This window comes from Mus caroli, chromosome 4 (assembly GCF_900094665.2).
Source record: "Mus caroli chromosome 4, CAROLI_EIJ_v1.1, whole genome shotgun sequence".
NCBI lineage: Eukaryota > Metazoa > Chordata > Mammalia > Rodentia > Muridae > Mus > Mus caroli.
Genome location: NC_034573.1, coordinates 23559952 through 23577806, shown reverse-complemented (window position 1 = coordinate 23577806; position 17855 = coordinate 23559952). Strand labels below are relative to the sequence as shown.

The window sequence follows — 17855 nt, the reverse complement described above, 5'->3', positions numbered from 1 at the left end:
ATATATATATATATATATACATATATACACACATGTATATGTATACATGTATATGGAAGCACTATGTAGAGTGTATGAGTTTAAAAGCATCAAAAGTCACAAGCTGCAACATCACAGCAAGCTTGAGTATCTAAGCAAGAAAATCTTTGAATTTGCACCTATGCATAGACTCCTAGCCTATGAGGGACAGGTATGATCCAACTTTTATAAAATGTTTCTGAATTTAACTACTGTTATTTCTGAATTAATCAATTGTGTTTTCTTGCTCTGTGGGGGCTTCAGGGTAGATAAAATTCAATTTTCTTGTTTTAATAATGTTTAAATACATGTATGATTATCTTGTTTATTTTAGGACAGTGAAGAGAGGGACAGGTAATACTATAACCAGGTATATAACCAGGTATATGCGCACACACACACACACACACACACACACACACATCACTGTGATAGAATTAACCCTGAAATCTATGCTTGTAGAAGATGTGAGGTTTACCATTGAGACTGACTGTATAAGGGCTCTGCTTAGGTCTGCCATGTAGAAAGACAGGAACGAAGTTTGCTGCTAGTTGGAAGACAGAAAATACAGATGCACAACTACAGCAGCATAAGTTTCAAATTTAATTTAGTCTACATAAATAAAATGAAATAATTTAAACATACATTTAAGAGTGTTAAACAATAAAATGTAGCTTTAATACCGTGTGACATTGCTTGAGTTTCAGCTACATGGATATCTTGTCAAAGAGAGAAGTGGTCGCGATATGAGAAAATCATGATTTGTACAACTATCAGAGGAAGAGAGAAGAAAAAAAATAAGAGTGAATTATTTACATATAATTTTAATGCACATATGTAATGTGTCTTATATCTATATATGTATATATGATATATGCATATATTATATAAAATCCTTTATATGAATATTATTTAAATATATAATGTATGCATGTACAATATACACATACATAATATATATACCCAACCCAAAATTTTATGAACAGTTAATTGGGTATGAATATGATGTTTTTGCATGTGATGCTTGAATGCTGAGGTTATTTGCATTGTGTATTCTTAGGACATGTGTTGAGCATTGTGATATTGTGGTCTAGAGTTTTGAGTCAGTTAAAACAAGGAATCATTGAAATCAGATGTAGTATAGCCACGGAGAGACTTGTGTGACATAGACTGTACATCGGCCTCTGGAGTATGAGTAACTAAGGCGGTTGTAGAGAGTAGCCTGTACATACTGAGTTTAGGATGTACCAGAGAACTGTGAAGATTCCCGTTCTGGAAATCCACCAATCACACAAACTTTGAAGTCTTCTAAGTGTCTGGCACTGTACCTAGATTTCAAAACATAAATTGATTTGGAAAACTGAATCTTCTCTATGCGGGAGCAGAAGTAATTATAGGAGAAAAAAATAAAATCCTGAGATATGATTGGCTAATGAGAAATGAGACTGTAAGATCAAGGCAGGTAGTGAAGGGGGAGTGTCTCCACTCCCAGTTCTACAAATGCAGTGACAGACAAAAAAATTAACCCTGAGTTTAGATGAAAGAAAATGTAAGTGAAACTTCTCCACTTACAAGGAGCAGTTTGTATCACGCCACAAAGAATAATCTTAGCAAAACGATGTGTTTGGTCATAGTTCCAGAGGGCTCTTCAAGTCACTAGGAGAGATACATAAAAAGAGAAAAAGTTGAAAAAGAATTTGGGTCCTTCTACTTAAATTAAAAATTTCTGTTCTATAGAAATTCATAACTATTACTGCATAGAAAGACAAACCATATACAGCCTTTAATTATGTTGTATTCATATATATGGTATGTCTTCTTATTCCCCAAAGAAAGTTTGTAGTATAAAGACATAAAACATTTTTTAAATGCTAAAATAAATATGTTTACCTTCTCAAGAACATGGAAAGGCAAATTTCTCTCATAGACTAGGTCCCAGCTATCAATGTCAATTACAAAATTAAGTTTTCTGGTTAATGATTTGTATCATATACTTTTATGCTGATTCTTTATATGTGGTTTGGGAGAAATTACTAAGGAAGTTGAACAGAAAACTAAATCCAAACAGGGTTGGGAAGGTGATGTGAACATAATTTAGGAAAGTGGATTTGAGATTGTACTTGGTTTAAAAGACAGCGAAATGTTAACAGCAATAGTATATACCAGGCAGATGTTTATAGATGGAAAATTCTTTCATTTTTGATACTCATCTCACAAATATAGTTAATGGTACTGAAAAAAATTTAAAAGGAATAAAGATAAGTATGAGGTAGGGGTCAAACATGATTTATAACCTAAATCTCCTTTGTTGGAAAGTTAATGGTTAAGAATGCATATGTGTTTTAACACATAATGCTTGCGCCATCAAAATGCCTCACCAGTTAAAGGTCTTTGCTGGCAAGCATGGCCACCTTTGCTCTTCCTTTGCATTCACATGGTTGAAGGAGAAAACTGACTTCGATAAGTTGTTCTTTGACCTCAAAAATAATGTGCCCATGTATAAATATAAACACACACATACACATATCTATACATACATACATACATACATACATACATACATACATACATATATACGTATGTGCAAGTGGATTACGGACAACTTTAAAATGCAAGAGAACTTGTTTATCAATGTGTGTGAGAGTTCAGAGGAGTGGTTCCTGGTTCTTTCCATTTATACTTGAGTTCAGGGGACCAAAAGCTATCAGGTGTGGCCACCAGCACCTTTACCTGCTGAGCCATTTCTCTGATTCAATCGAACAACTTTAAAGATGGCTCTATCATTACTCATTTTAAACATTTCACTCACTTTCTCTCATGTATGTAAAGCAAGAATGAATACCGTATACTCTGAGATTCATTCATTCTCTCTTCAGTAATCATTCCTTGGCCAATGCTTTCTTTTATGAAATAAATAGAAAGTAGACTTATATATGTCCTACAAAATTGTACTATATTATATTACCTTTTTACTTAACTTTAGAATTATAAATATATGTTTAGTTTAAGTATTGGACTATTGTCATTTTTTTCCTGAAAATCTTAGAATAATAAAATGTACACCCTTCCTTTTAAAGAGTGAAAAATTGTGCTACGACTGTTCCTTAAAATTAGTCTGTTTTTGCCTTATCCAGTGAGATATTAGTAAGTAATAAAAGATCCATGTATTCTCTCATCAAGTCCAATTTCTTCCTCTTAATTTCATCTGCCTTTAATTTTGCCCAGTTATTACAACCAATGGTATCTCTTCCTCTCAAACATCTGGAAAAGTCTGCCATTTAGAGCACCCTGGCCTGTACACTAAGCAGCTCCTTCCACCTTCCATGTCTCTGTGTTTCTCTTCCCAGTCCTGAAAGGCATGCCTGCTGCTTCTGCCAGTCTTAGCAGCACTGATCCATGCTCTGAAATTAATTTGTTCTCTTAATACCCATTGCTGCAGCCATCACTGTACCTTACTTATTCATATATATATATATATATATATATATATATATATATATATATATATATGTGTGTGTGTGTGTGTGTGTGTGTGTGTATGGAATTTATTTATACTTTAAGGATTATGAGGCATTTATAGAATATCTACAGAGTATGAGAAAATACTGGCATTGAATTCCACTTGGTTTCTACTTTCCAAGATCACTTAAAGCAGGAGAGAAACACCCAGATTATCAGGAGAACAGGATTGAATGATCTCAATATGGCAATGTGGTGAAGCACAAAGAAGAGAAATAAGTCTGACTCATGTTATTAAAGAAAACCTAGAGGAAATATGTGGGAGAGGGAGATCCCTCCCATTTAAAAGAGTATGAGGAGGGTGAGGTAGTAGAATTGCTGTGAACTCAAGGTCAGCTTCTTTTACATAGTAAAACTAAATAAATAAAAAAAAAAAACTGTGAGGGTCTATGATATTGAAGAGCATAAGTTTAGAAGTGTACCTTGTTAAGCTATCTCATACCAAACCTATCTTATAGGCCTTGGAATCAACAATAGCAACCATCTGCACATGTTCACTTCAAGTCTGGCTGAGACTGTATGTAGTGTCTGGATCCTGCTATTTCCACCATGCTGAGTTCAAGCTAATGGATGGAGAGCTTAGCATGGGGCTGCTGAGGCGCTAAGCGAAAACATGGCATCACAGCAATGCTGGGCCAGCACATCAATGGCATCCTGGGAGTGTTCTAGCTCAAAGTATTCGTTTCTTTTACCCAAAAGGGTCCATGGAGTCTTACATTTCTCTGTTTTTAATGTAAGCAGTTTCTAGTTTCAGCATATTGGCCAAGGAATTTAAGGTTAGGCTTGCTTCTTAATTGGTACAGGAGTCTATGATATCCATACAATGTGTTTATAAATTCATGTCACCGAGAAACAATTGCTTTTGAGCTGTTTGTCTCATTTCAAAAATTAAGAGTAACAAATAAATGGCAGCTCTGCACAGGCACTTTAATGTTCTGTACCTTCTAGTTTGTTGTTCAGGCATGCATTTTGTGTAGTTTGGGTTATGTGGTTCATTGGTGAGACTTGAACATGTTCTTGTCTTAGTCTAAATTAGAATGAACATTGCTTCAGACAAATGGGCCACATTCTTCTCAGGCATCCTTAAGTAAGTTCTATAGTCACATCTGTTCATACCCATACACTAAAGATATCTTATGCTATACTGGCCATATACAAAATCTATAAAGATATCAAATTACAGGTGGCAAATTTTAAAAGATAAGAAAAATAATCTTCAGAAACCTGGGACATTTGAAATAATTCAATGTAAGTGCAGATCAAGCTCATTGGAATTAATTTATCCATGGAAGCTCATAAAAAAAAATCTCACTTTTTATTTTGCCAAAGTATCAAATGTAGGAATGCCTGTAACTATTATATATCTTAGGAATGACTTTGATTCTTACTAACCTATGAAATCTTAGACTACTGTTTCTTATTCTTACCCAGAAAACATTTGTGCAATAGGACCAATTAAACTGAATCAATTAATTATATTTATTTTAACCTCAAGGTCAATCAGAAGGGATCTTTTATTGTTTAATTATAGATTTAATTACATTCAATCATTGAACTTGGAAAAAAAACCCTACAGCACTTAACTCTAATGCAGCTCACAGGATTTGTACTGCAATGTTACTCTTGTGCCCACATTCATCAAACTATATTGAGATGCACACAATGAAGTGACCAGAGAAGTGCTTAAGGCTAGCACACATGGACTCAGGGTCACTGCCTCTCAGTAGTTTTAAAATTTCCCAGGCACCACATGCTTACTTTTATTACTTGGGTAATATATGTAATTATGATCTCTGTATTTAGAAACATGATTCTCCCCCTTTTGCTTTTTGATTTTCATTTCTTTCTTCAGAATGTTTCCTCATAACTGATACTGAGTTTTTATTGAAACAAAAATAAATGCTATACCAAAAAAAAGATGAACATCATAAATATTAAAATAATTTTTTGTTTCATAGTGGTCACATGCTTATAAATTATATCTTAATAATTCTGGGAAAGACATTGCCAAATGATGATGATTTTATAGCACATATAGACACAGAACTTTAATAAATATCTGCTCATTTTAGGGATTTGCCTTTGTGTTCTGAACTTTGTTATCATTCATACGCACAACTAATGATGGGACTTTTCTCTGTTCGTTACTGCCTTACATCTTAGCCTGCTATATTATTATGTCTTCAGTAGGAATGGGTACGGTAGCCGTAAGTTAGAATATTCTCCTTGCATTTTGGTTCAGACCAGCATGAGAAGCATCTGGATCCTTCAACACAATGAGCATTTTCTTGACATGTTTGCTACTTCTTGTTCACCTTTCCATGATGGTGAGTTTTCTGAGTTTCATTTGCAAGTTGATCCATAAGCCAGGAGTCTGTGCTCCACAGCGGGATTAGAGAACTAGTTGGGGTACATTTCCCTTTGTGGTGGTTCCTGTTTGCATTACCCAGCAGTAAAAATGCAAATGTTCCCCCTTGTCACTCTGCTTTGTCTGACATTTAGTGTCTGTCAAGGGCCAGCAACAAACTACTTCCTTTCTTATGCAAATATTCTTGGTATTCTCCTGTAGTTGCTTCAGGAACAAACAAAACCAGGTTTTAACTCAAATGTTCAACAATCTGGCCCTTTGTAAACAGTCTTGTTATCCCATAATAAATGATTAGAGTGAAATTAGGTCAGTATCCATGAGGGGGTGTAAGGATAATCAGTTTTATTCATATTCTGATCAGCCCACTCAACTATTTTCTCAAAATCTTATTAGCTAGGAAAGGAAAGCATACGGAATGTGAAGGAACCCACCAATGACTGGAGACAGGATTTTCTTTACATTGTCTAATAGACTCGTTTATTATTTTAAGCTGGTAAAAAGAGACTTATGATTCGTGTTGAAGAAAGAGTTATTTGTGCTTGATACATTGAAGACACTGTTCAAAAGCATTTTTTTTTTTTGTCCTTATAAAAGGATGACCCCTGTAGTAATTCTTAGGCAAGGAGGGACAAAATTCAACCAACAAAAAGCATATTTCGCCCCGAGTTCCCCATGATTTCTCCACATATAGCAAAAAAATACACATCAGTAATTCATTGGACATGCACATTGGGGAGCAGTACAGTTCTGGGCTGCTCAGGAAACAAAAGGGGAGGGATCAGCATTACCTAAATAAAAGAGAGGTGACTTACACCCTTTCCATTGTCTTAGAAACACCAAGAAGAGGAGCAATTAAAATATAGTCCTAAAGAGTGCTAGCTAATGTAGATTACATAAGTATACAATATGATTCTACTAACAGTGCTCTGAGAAGCATGAGCCAGCCACCAGTCTAGTAAAACAGGGCCCTGATCCACTGCTGAGAAAATATTAGCTCCCAATGTAAGAAGTTACTTGAATGTATCTCAGTACTGAACGCAAACCAGGTGGTTTGGATGGGCGGTGTTCTATAAAAGGTGGCTGTATTAAAGCAAGGAGGCCATTTCCTGTTGCGTGTTCTATACTTTTGGAATTCTCTGTTGGGCGTTTGCTTTCTCTACTTTCCCCCCCTCCCCTGAGCACTAATTATCAAAAAAGATTTCAAGGTGCAAGTTGTACATTCTCATCGCAATAGCATCTCATCTCTTTCCGGAAGAGAGGATTACAATCAGGTTCACAATGCTAATTCCTTATCTCTTCACGTTTGCTTCGTGTACGCGTACTTCAAAATCATAGTGTTGATTAGGAAAAGAAACCTACAAACGAGAGCACGATGCAATCATCCACTTCCTATTGTGCTGTGTCTTTCCCATCCCGTCTCCCCTTTCCCTGTAAAGAGCTGTAAAAAATTTAAGGCAGATGAGGTATATTGCTGAAGGAAAAAGTTATTTCTTGAAAAGAAAACTCAAAAAAACCACTTTTTTTCTGCCCTTCTACTCAAGAAAGACTACTCAACTATAAATCTATTACTAGAAAAAGCAGGAAAGACTCTGTCTGCATGTACCATACTGCGTCTTCTATTTCTAGAATGGCTTTTTTGTTAATTTAATTTTTAATAGAAAAAATAAGCACCTTAAGCTATGAACAAGAAAAGAACTTCATTATTAGTGAGTCCGGAATCCAAACGGAATTAGAGAACACTCGCTCAAGCTCGCACTCATTCGCACAAAGGCCAACGCTACTGATTAGAATTGTAAAGTGCTATACTGAGGTTAAACACTTTTGTATACACTGCAGACACTGAAAAATAACCCTCAAGCACATTGTGTTATAGTTCCAAAAATATATTTACAGTCTATTACAAAGATTACAAATGGAAGTGTCTAGGGTGACTGGATTATGCTAATTAAAACTATTTTTACAGATTATTTTTTCCTTAGGGACAAAAAACAGTTTAGAGAAATCAAAATGAGTTTTCTACTCAATCGAAAAAAATAAATTAAAATATCAAATAACACTGTACAGTGATAAAAAGGAAAAAGAAGGGTAGGGAGGGGCTTGGGAAGCAATCCATTTGAGTTTTCTATAGCCATCTTTGGTCCTAAATGTGGGAAAACACATTAAGTAGCACTGAAAATACCTGTTTCTTTGTGAAGCTCTGCAAGTAAAATAGAAAAATATAGAGCATTTTCATGTCCTCGGAGCCACGACTGAGAAATGTGTATACAAAACAAGACGGTATAAATAAAATTTACAAGTTTTACAAAGGAACATTTACAGATTTTGCTTGTTACCTGTTCTTGTTTGTTTGTTTGTTTGTTTGTGGATGTCCACATTACCAAACAACACCAATTAGGACCGATCCCTGGGATCTTTCTCTAGGAAAATCATTATAAACAGCCCAATTTTCTTTGGAAGTACAACAGTTCAGTTTTGGGGTAGTTCATGATTTTTGTAACTTTTGAAAACATTACTCAAATATGTATACATTCCTGAAATAGCTATAAAGACACATTTAATTATTGCTTATGAAATTCTAACACAGTAACCAAATAATATGGTCTGATAAATAAAGTGGAAACAGAAAAGCCAGACCCTTTACTTCTTCCTTCTGGGGTAAAAGAGTTTTGACCTAAAAGGGTTTGTGTGTGTGTGTGTGTGTGTCACTGTTCATAGATAGAATACCTCTGTGTTGCTTTCTTCTCACTGCATTGGTGGAAATATTTGCGGCCAGTTTGTCTGTGAGTGGTGAGAAGAGAACGGCCCCTGTGATCTTGCTTCAGAGTAACAATAGAAAACTGAATTCCTTACTTTTGTATTTGGACTGCATTCAACAAGAAAGAATACAAAATATAGGTCAACTATGTTCCTAAATTTCTTACTGTCACAAGACTGAAGCTCTTGATGTGCTCGGATTGGGTTAGCCAACGCTGGAGAGCTTCTGCTTCCAGTCTTGCTTTCACCAGCATCTTTAGACGAAGCCTCAGCCTTTTATCATATACACATAAACCTAAAATTTGACATTTTTTTTTATTAAATTCTGCCTAGTAAATCACTCTATAAACAATCTGTTAAAAGTGCCTTATAGTATTTATGGATCATTATTGCTTTCTTTTTTTTTTTTTTTCATTGAAAAGTTAGTATGTTGTCTGATTTTTACAAATAAAAAAAAAAATTCCTGTTAAAAAATATCAGAGCTCTTGGCAACTTGCAATTTTGAACTACCTGCCAATCAGCAAACAATATCAAAACATCACTGGTTTAACAGAACAAAATGACACAGCCAGGATACCAAAGCCATGAAGGACAAAGTCATATCCTCAACTATGTGCGTAGTTTTGCTTTCCTTTAAGTTTGAGAGTCTTTCAAAGGTACCCAGTGTAGTAACGTGTCATAAATTTAACACTAAAAAGGTCCAAAGCTACAAATAACTTTCTAAAACAAAGTCCTTAAGCAGAATAAACACAGATGGTTCTGGAAAAGAATAGTCTGAAATCACATATTTTAAGGAAAATATTTCATTGATTTTAACAATAAGATCATGATTTTTATTTGACAAATATATTCTTTCTTAAATTCTTTATGTACATTTTTAAAAAGTCTATAAGATAAAAAGGAGGTTCGAGAGCTCAAGGTGTTGGGATGTTTTTCAGGTAGTACTTTGTTTATTGTCTCTGCTGTGTTCCTGGCCACCACTGGTGGATCCTAAATTCCCTTTTTGTATATTCTGGTGGCACTTAGGAGTTCAAGTCTGTAGGTGCTTCTAAAATCTTCTCTTTCTTGTAGGAAGGACCCAGTATATCAACTGTCTTCTAGCAGCATTCTATGCGTATACTGAAGGCCAGAACTGTTCTCCTGCAGTCTTAAGCCTCATCTGAGGGAGGCCGATGTGTCACACTTGGATGCCTGTTCCATGTAAATGCAACATTTGTGCCCGCATAGTCTGGATGCTGCTCATGATCTTCTTTTGATGGCCAACCAGTGTGATCCCTAAACTCATCACATCACTGAAAAAGACAAGGGCATGCTTATCAGATACATGACAAAGAACTGATCGTGCTCTGCGTGCTTCTTCACAGCCACTCACGCGTGGTATTACCTGTTGGCTGAGGTATACTAACGGTACTCTTGGGTGCTACAGCCTTACTCTAAAGAAGATACTGATGTATTTGGATGGTCTCATTTGAAAATACTGGATGAACAAGTCTGTTTACCATACTGTTGCTTTTTAATTCATCCTGAGATTTTATTTTAAAAGGCAATGGAATGTTACCTGAAACACTGGACATTGTAAATTATATAACTGGAAACATGGGATGTTGTAATAGTGAAAATTGTTTTGGGAACCCAGGAGAAAGTTGAGGAAGTCAATGTCACACAGAAATGTACAGTGAGCTGGATTCTGGGAGTAATTCTGAGCATGAATTCCTAGAGATACAATTGTATTCCTTCAATTGAATAGCAAGAATAAAACTGCTACATATATGTACAATGCTAGAGTTAAAGCTTAAATGTGCAGTGAGTTAACTATAACTATTTCAATGTTTGTGTCCTTTTTAAAAGCTGTAAGAGTTGAGCTTAGATATTTCCAAGTACCAGAAACATTGCAATGAGGTAATACTATTGTATTATATTGCAGGTTCTTTCAAGAGCACAGAATGACAGAGATACAGTTTACTCTGGAAATTCAGGTATAAGCACGCCAACTTTATGTATTGGTTGTTAGAAAGAAACAGAAGGGGACAGTGCGGATATGCTGAAGTCCACATGTATGTCATTTCTTGGTGTATTCAGAAAGAATATTTGGTTGCAAGGGTGAGAGGGCTTTAGGAGAGTTTTAAGGACCATTTAATCAATGATTGACTAGAAAGCACAACTTAAGTCTTTTGAGTTTAAATTCATAGTCATTTAAAAGCTGACTGCTGAAATATTCCTCAGTGAATAGGAGCCTGAATGATGCAGTGGTTAATAAGGAGACAGTCCCACTGTGCAGGGTCCAGAATGCTGGCCATGGAGACAAATTAGATGTCAGACTCCCGTTGAGTCATCATAGAGGATATTCAAATTTTCTGACCTTTAGCTTTCTCATTTACAAAATTACCATGTGACTACTGATTTCATAAAAAGGTTAGTATGCTGTGTAAGAAAACTATACTTAAAAGCATTGCTGTCACATAACTATTTTTAAAAGAAATGCCTTTTCCCACCTTGATTTTGTGACCTACAGGCTTCTAAACAGGATAATCCAGCATATAGGATAATCCACAATTGTGGATTGCACCTGGTCAATTATTAAATACAATTTAATAAGTATAAACCTACTCGATAGTCATCCTGGCCACAGACTCGAGTGAGTTATAACCCGCTGCTGTGAAGTTGTCCTTATACCTTTCCATTTTAATAGCTTGCAACCATTCTCCAACTGAACAGAAGGCAGTGAAGTCAGGAGTGCTCTGGTCCAGAAGAGGGCTTATGGGTCTAGGTAAGAGTAAAACACAGCAATAAAAAATATTCTCAGCAATTACCAGAAATGGATGTCTGGATACATACAAGAAGGCTATAGGAAATACAGTAAGATGTCTTAACCAAAACCCAAACAGAGTAAATTATCCAGAAACTACAAATACCTGAATTTAAGTTTTCACTGTAAGAGTGCTCACTGGCCTGTTTCTTCTACATGCTCATAAACACTATATAAGTGATGAAGCTTGGAAGAGTCATATTTGTTCCCTGGCTTTTTAGTAAAAGATATCTGGCTGTATCCTAACTCACGCAGGGTGCCAGGGTGCTATTCAGAGCATTAAACATTCTCTGTTTTGGTGACATACTGGGAGTCCTGTAGAGATAAGAGAGCCCACTGAGTGCGGCCCACAGTGGCAAGCTTTTCTGCAGCTGTAGCTGAAAAAAACTACTGCTATGCCCTGGGCCCAGAGTGAAGGGACTGTACTTAATGGGCATCTTGAACAGTATATGCAGAGTCACATTTTATAATTTCTAATTCTACAGAAGCATTTATAAGATAACAAAGAAAGACAATAAGTTACGTTCTAAGAATACAGCAAAGCCACATAATCAAAGCAAGATGGTAACAATCAGGCCCAAAAGCAATGCCTGTCTACCTGGTCACAAAGACCCAGCCAGCACTTTCTGAGAAAGACATCTCATGTTCTCAGAAATCCTAAGAAAAGAGAGGTCCAATAACAATGAATGGATTTTGTTAAATACTAAGTAAGGTAAACCATCTAAAAAGAAAAAAGAAAAAAAAAGCTAATAAAGCTTTGTAAACCTAACATTATAGTATAGATATACGGTTGAACACAGAAGTCAGGGTATGATTGGGAAAAGAGTAAGAAGGTAAATTATGTGGATATTTTAATTTCATTCAGTTCCATCTCACTGGGGATTTCTTACCTACTACAAGTTCCCAGGGGTGTTTTCAGACTACTTGGGTTTCGAATCATTTTGTCTAGAATTCCGACTATCTGCTCAAACTTTGGCCTTTCCGCCCGATCTTTCTGCCAACAATCCAGCATTAGCTGGTGAAGACCAGCTGGACAATCCATGGGTGCCGGCAAACGATAACCTTCTTCTATCGCTTTAATGACCTGATAGCCAAAAGGACATTAAAAAAGATTACCAACTGAGCTTCAATTACAATGAAATGAACTGCTTGGAAGGCAAAATGGTTTATCCAGATAAGAGCAAGACATATTGCTTACAAAGACTTCTTCTTTCCAAAACATTCATGAATATATTAGGCATGTTATTATGGGGTCCAGGAGGCACAGGATATGATGACATTTCCTCGTTAATTCAGCAATAGGGAACAGCAATTAAGCTCACAGAGGGAGCAAGAGATGGAAATATTTTTAATGCCACCCCAGAGATTTTCAAAAGGGGACGTGTTATGGAACTCTCTCAGCCAAATATAGTTGTAAGAATACACATGTGCATAGAAGTAAAAGATAATGAAAGTGGAAAAGGAAATTGAGTTACTGAAAGTAAGCCAAAGAGTTCCACTTTTTGACGGGAGCAGATGACACTCATCAAACAAGAGAGCACACAATGTGAATGTGGCCTGCCAAAACCTATTATCGGACACACTTTCCTTTTAACTCCCAAGAAGGCTACTATTCTCGGCAATGCAATGTAAGACCTTGCTGCATACAGTTTGCTCTGGTCCGTGAGGGGTGGCTGGATTCCTTCCTGTCTCCATATTCACCTACCTGACAGATATAGAGAAAGCTTTATAGCAGAAAAATGAAATGAATTTTTAGTTAAGGCTTAATGATTCATAGTACTGGTTTAAATTTTTTTATCATAGACAATTTATAGATAAATCACAGCCAGAGTAATTATTTGTATCGACTTCAAATATTAATTACAAACATAAAATAGGTTTGTACAGATATTTCTTTAAAGATATTAGAGAGCTTATGTTTCTTATCACCTATGTTCTTGGTTATATGAAAAGGAAAAAAATCTTAAAAATCTAAAACTATTATTAATCTGATCAGCACAGGGAAGACAATAGGAAGGCAAGCTATAACCTAAATAAGAGATTAAAAATAAAACAAATAAAATATTACTCAAGGAGAAATACATTTCTTGACATTAGCTATCATGATAGTATTAAAAATTTAAGAAAAGTCAGTGGACATAAGGACAAATGTTTATAGATTGTTGCTAGAAATTATACTGATTTAGTAAACTGTGGTTGTAAAACCACAATTTATTTGTGCAACAGAGACCACTCTATAAAACTCCAAGCAATCAGAACACTAAGCTGTAGAGCCCAATCACAAAGGATGCATCTACAAGACACTCCTGCACCTAACGCTCAGAGTTCACTGTGGAAGAGGGGTAGGAAAGACTGTAAGATGGGGAGGAAGAGGGAGACTGCTGTGAGACTGTCTCTCCTAGCAATGACAGTAGTCATCCACATAAGCTTTCACCAACATCATCACTGAGCGATAAACTCAGCAAGGATGACACCAATGAGTAAGTCACAGTTGATGAGAAAAGCCATGAGTCCTTGACCTTACACTGAGGAACGTTAAGGAGAAGTAGGTTTCCTTAGGGAAGAGCATTCCCATTGGCTGTCTAGTGCTAAATTGTCAGCCCTGAAAATGTACAGAAAAGTAACATTATATGGACTCAACAGATTACATTTAAGAACATGTATATATATACTGTAAGTATATGCTTATAATAACAACTTATTTTTTAAAAGCGCCATGAATTTGGAGGAAAACTTGGAAATATATATATATATATATATATATATATATATATATGAATGAGGTTTTGGAGGAAGAAAAGGGAAGGGAGAAATCTTGTAAATATATTACAATCTCAAAAATGAAATAAAGAAGTAAGGAAAAAAGGGCCTTTTTTGAAAAGAAACTACACAAAACTAACCTTGAGTTTTTTAAGAAAATAAAGACAGATATAGTCAGACAACAAACTGCCATTAATAAATGTTAAAGACTTTGGTATTTTTTAGGGACACTTGTCAACAAGATGCATGTTTTCTTGCAGGAATAGCACAGGATAATATATGTAAGATGGAGGGTGACATGAATCAGACGACTAGCACTAACTCTTTAAGGAGAAAAATTGATTATACATATGGAAAACAAAGCGAGTCCATTTTGTACTTTAAGAGAAACATGTATGCATACAGTATAATGTAAAAAGATAAATAAACTTAATTTTAGCAATATTTAAAAAGTGTTAACCATAAAATCCTAGTTCCAAATCTTCAAATTGTACAGTTATCTATATTGCATTACTTTACTAAAAATCTCATAGGCTTCATGGGTATATCACAATCTATAAGTTTAAAATTGAATGTATCTTATTGCCTCCAATGCTTTTCTGATTCATCCAATGTAACTTAGAGTTATCCTAGCAGAAATCTGAGAATGGTGCTGAATTCTCTTTTGTACGCATAGGCAACTAGTTACCACTTTTTCATGGTTCTAAGTCCTGAAAAATATGGTCTTGAAACAATTGCTCTACATCTTATTGAATACAGTTTTGGTCTCAAGGTAAGTCTTCACCAAGTTTCCACAAGTACTGTTTATTTTTGAACACTAAAGGGGGAAACATTAAGTAGTGATGATTACGAACATTGATAGAAGTTACATGAGCACCGTTGGTCCCCAAACCGCAAGCATATAGCTTTGAAAACATACCCCCAAATATATCTTTATCATGCTATTTATCCCATGGACAAACATACATAAATGGTAACTTTATAAAGATAGCATATATGTATATGTATTACAAATATTTGTACATATATACATGGAATCATATTTTTAAAGGTTTTATTTAGTTCTTTATTTTATGTGTATGGGTGTTTTGCCTACATGTTTGTATGAGTAGCATCATGTTTGCCTAATACCTACAGAGATGAGAAGAGGGTGTTGGATCTCCAGGAAATGAAGATATACACAGTTGTGAGACTGTTACTTGGAATTGAACCACTGGGTTATAACAAAAACTTATCTCACATTCAAGTAACAGTGGTGTTCTTAGATTCAAGTATTATATATAAACACTTCAGAGTAAAGTAGATATACTTTTGAATATCTAGGCTAAGTGATTTAAACAGTAGCTTAACCTGTGAAGTGCACATAATCACTAACTTCCAAAACTTTATACATTAAAATTACCACACAATAAACACATGGGAAGTTATTTTCCTCATTGGGAAGAGTGACTCTCTTTATACCCAAAGTTGCTGATAGTGAACACATAGAATATTTTCCTAATTTGACAAAATTTTATTTAAATACCAACAGCATTTGCTCAGTTCACATCATTTGCTCTACCTCCTAATTGTCCACCCTGTCTGTACTGCTTTAGGTTGCCTTAGAAAAAGAATGTAGGAAGGATTATCTACTTTTGCTTTTGTTCCAAATCTTCTTGTAAAATACAATTATGTTTATGATCCTTCTGACATCCTTCTGGCATCGAGAGGGCCCCAAGCTTTCATGATGCCTTTTAGACTTCTTGAGCTTAGAATCCCATGCATGTTTAGAACTTTGGGCCAATGAAGCAAGTACCACTAAGCACCTTCCAGGAAGGAAGGAGGTAGTGAACTTTTGGAGGCATCCCATTGCCTTCTAGAAATTTATGAAGCCATCTGATAAACCTACTCACCTCAGTGGAAAACAAAATTCTTCTGACTGCTTAAAGATTAGTGGGCTACCCATTGACAGCACTGACACCAGAGTACAAATCTTTAACACATCCTAGCATGAGACCTCAGTTTGCACCCAGACGTTGTCACTGACAATGTTGGCCTTGAACAGAGGACTTGTCAGAGACTCTCTGGTAATGCTTTTCCACTTAGAGAAGGTTGGTATAAGTTAAGTTTTATTCTTTGGTGATAAACTGGCCAACATACTTGCACCTCTTTGGAAACTGATGTTCAACATTCTGTAGTTTGTTGCTGTTGTTGTTGTTAACTTATCAGAAAAAAAAAACTACCAGTTGAAGACACAACTAACAATTATAGTAAATATCTATCATATTTCTACAATATGATTGATATGGCTTTGACCTGGAATTATATTGAGTGTTACAAAAACAATCTTAAGCAAATACAGTTATCATACTGAAGTTAGAGATAAAGTTTGCACCACATAAAAGAGAGTTCAAATCCCACAGTTATTAGGGAATTGGATGTAGGTGATCTGATCAGACCAGAATTGGAATTTTATATTTCCAATGAGGAGACTAAGAAGAGTTTTTTTTTTTCTCCCAAGTATTTAAACATTCTTGGAAACAACAAAGCATACATATAGCATGACCTATATATTTTGTGAATTTAATCTAAATATGTTGGGTTTGCCTGCACTGATCTATCCTCACACCTGTCACAAAGACAACCTCTTTGGTCTACACTGTTAGTATGATTTAGATATAAAACTTACCACTATAGTGTCCCCTTTTCACTACAGTATGGACATTGGAGTTAAGAAAAGAATTAACATAGACCTGTTGATTACAGGTCTGGATTAACTCAAAATGGAACGATTCATGACTGGCTCCAGAGTTTGCTCAATACTAAGTTTTACTTCTGATAACCTGACCCAGACTGCTGCAAGCTACTAAATATGCTGAACTGCTCTTGTGTGATTTTGTTAAAAACTACAGAAAGAAATTACTACTTTGTTTCTATCTTAATATGAAAAAAAATAAAGCCATAAAATCAGGGTTGACTTTTAAAAGGTAGAAGTTTTGTACAAGGGGATAAGAATGGATCAGTTCACATTCTTCTACATGATAACCACCAGTTGTGCCAGCACCATTTGTTGAAAATGCTGTCTTTCTCCAATGGATGGTTTTAGCTCCTTTGCCAAAGATCAAGTGACCATAGGTGTATGGGTTCATTTTGGGGGTCTTCAGATCTATTCCATTGATCTACGTGTCTGTTGCTGTACCAGTACCATGCAGTTTTGTTTGTTTGTTTGTTTGTTTTCACAATTGCTCTGTAGTACTGCTTGAGGTCAGGGATGGACGAGTGTTCCTCTTTCTCCACATCCTCACCAGCATCTGCTGTCACCTGAATTTGTGTTTGTGAGTAGTTTCCCTAATTGTCTGTAGAAAACAGGACCTGAGTCCTCTGAATGAGCAGCAAAAACTCTGCTCCTCTGAGGAATAACTGCAAGTTCTTGAGTGACCTCTTAACTGATGAAATTAAGAAATCATTTTTTTTGTAAGTTCATTCTCTTTTAAGTCACACTTCCAACTACCTACAAGTAAAAGGGACGATTGGTCTGCCTTGTGCTTTGATTACAGTAAAAACAAAACACAACAGGAAAACACTTTCTCAAGTACTGATAACAGAAAATGACTATATAGTAATATTGAAATTTCATCATTTGAAAACAAA

At 35.5% G+C, this 17855-nt stretch overlaps 1 protein-coding gene across 4 annotated transcripts in view; it reads right to left on the bottom strand.

The window, feature by feature from the left end:
* Window positions 1-6354: 6354 nt before the first annotated feature.
* Epha7 (EPH receptor A7) overlaps window positions 6355-17855 on the bottom strand; it is a 152366-nt gene continuing 140865 nt past the window's right edge. For 2 of the 4 annotated variants that reach the window (XM_021161335.2, XM_021161337.1), the window contains exons 15-17: window positions 12356-12549; window positions 11267-11422; window positions 9447-9951 (exon numbers count right to left, since the gene is read on the bottom strand). In XM_021161335.2, coding sequence (XP_021016994.1) covers window positions 9837-9951; window positions 11267-11422; window positions 12356-12549 — 465 coding nt within the window. In that variant the 3' untranslated portion in view covers window positions 9447-9836. Of the gene's footprint in view, window positions 9952-11266; window positions 11423-12355; window positions 12550-17855 lie in introns of all 4 variants that reach the window. The other 2 variants (XM_021161338.2, XM_021161340.2) reach the window with 2 other exon arrangements.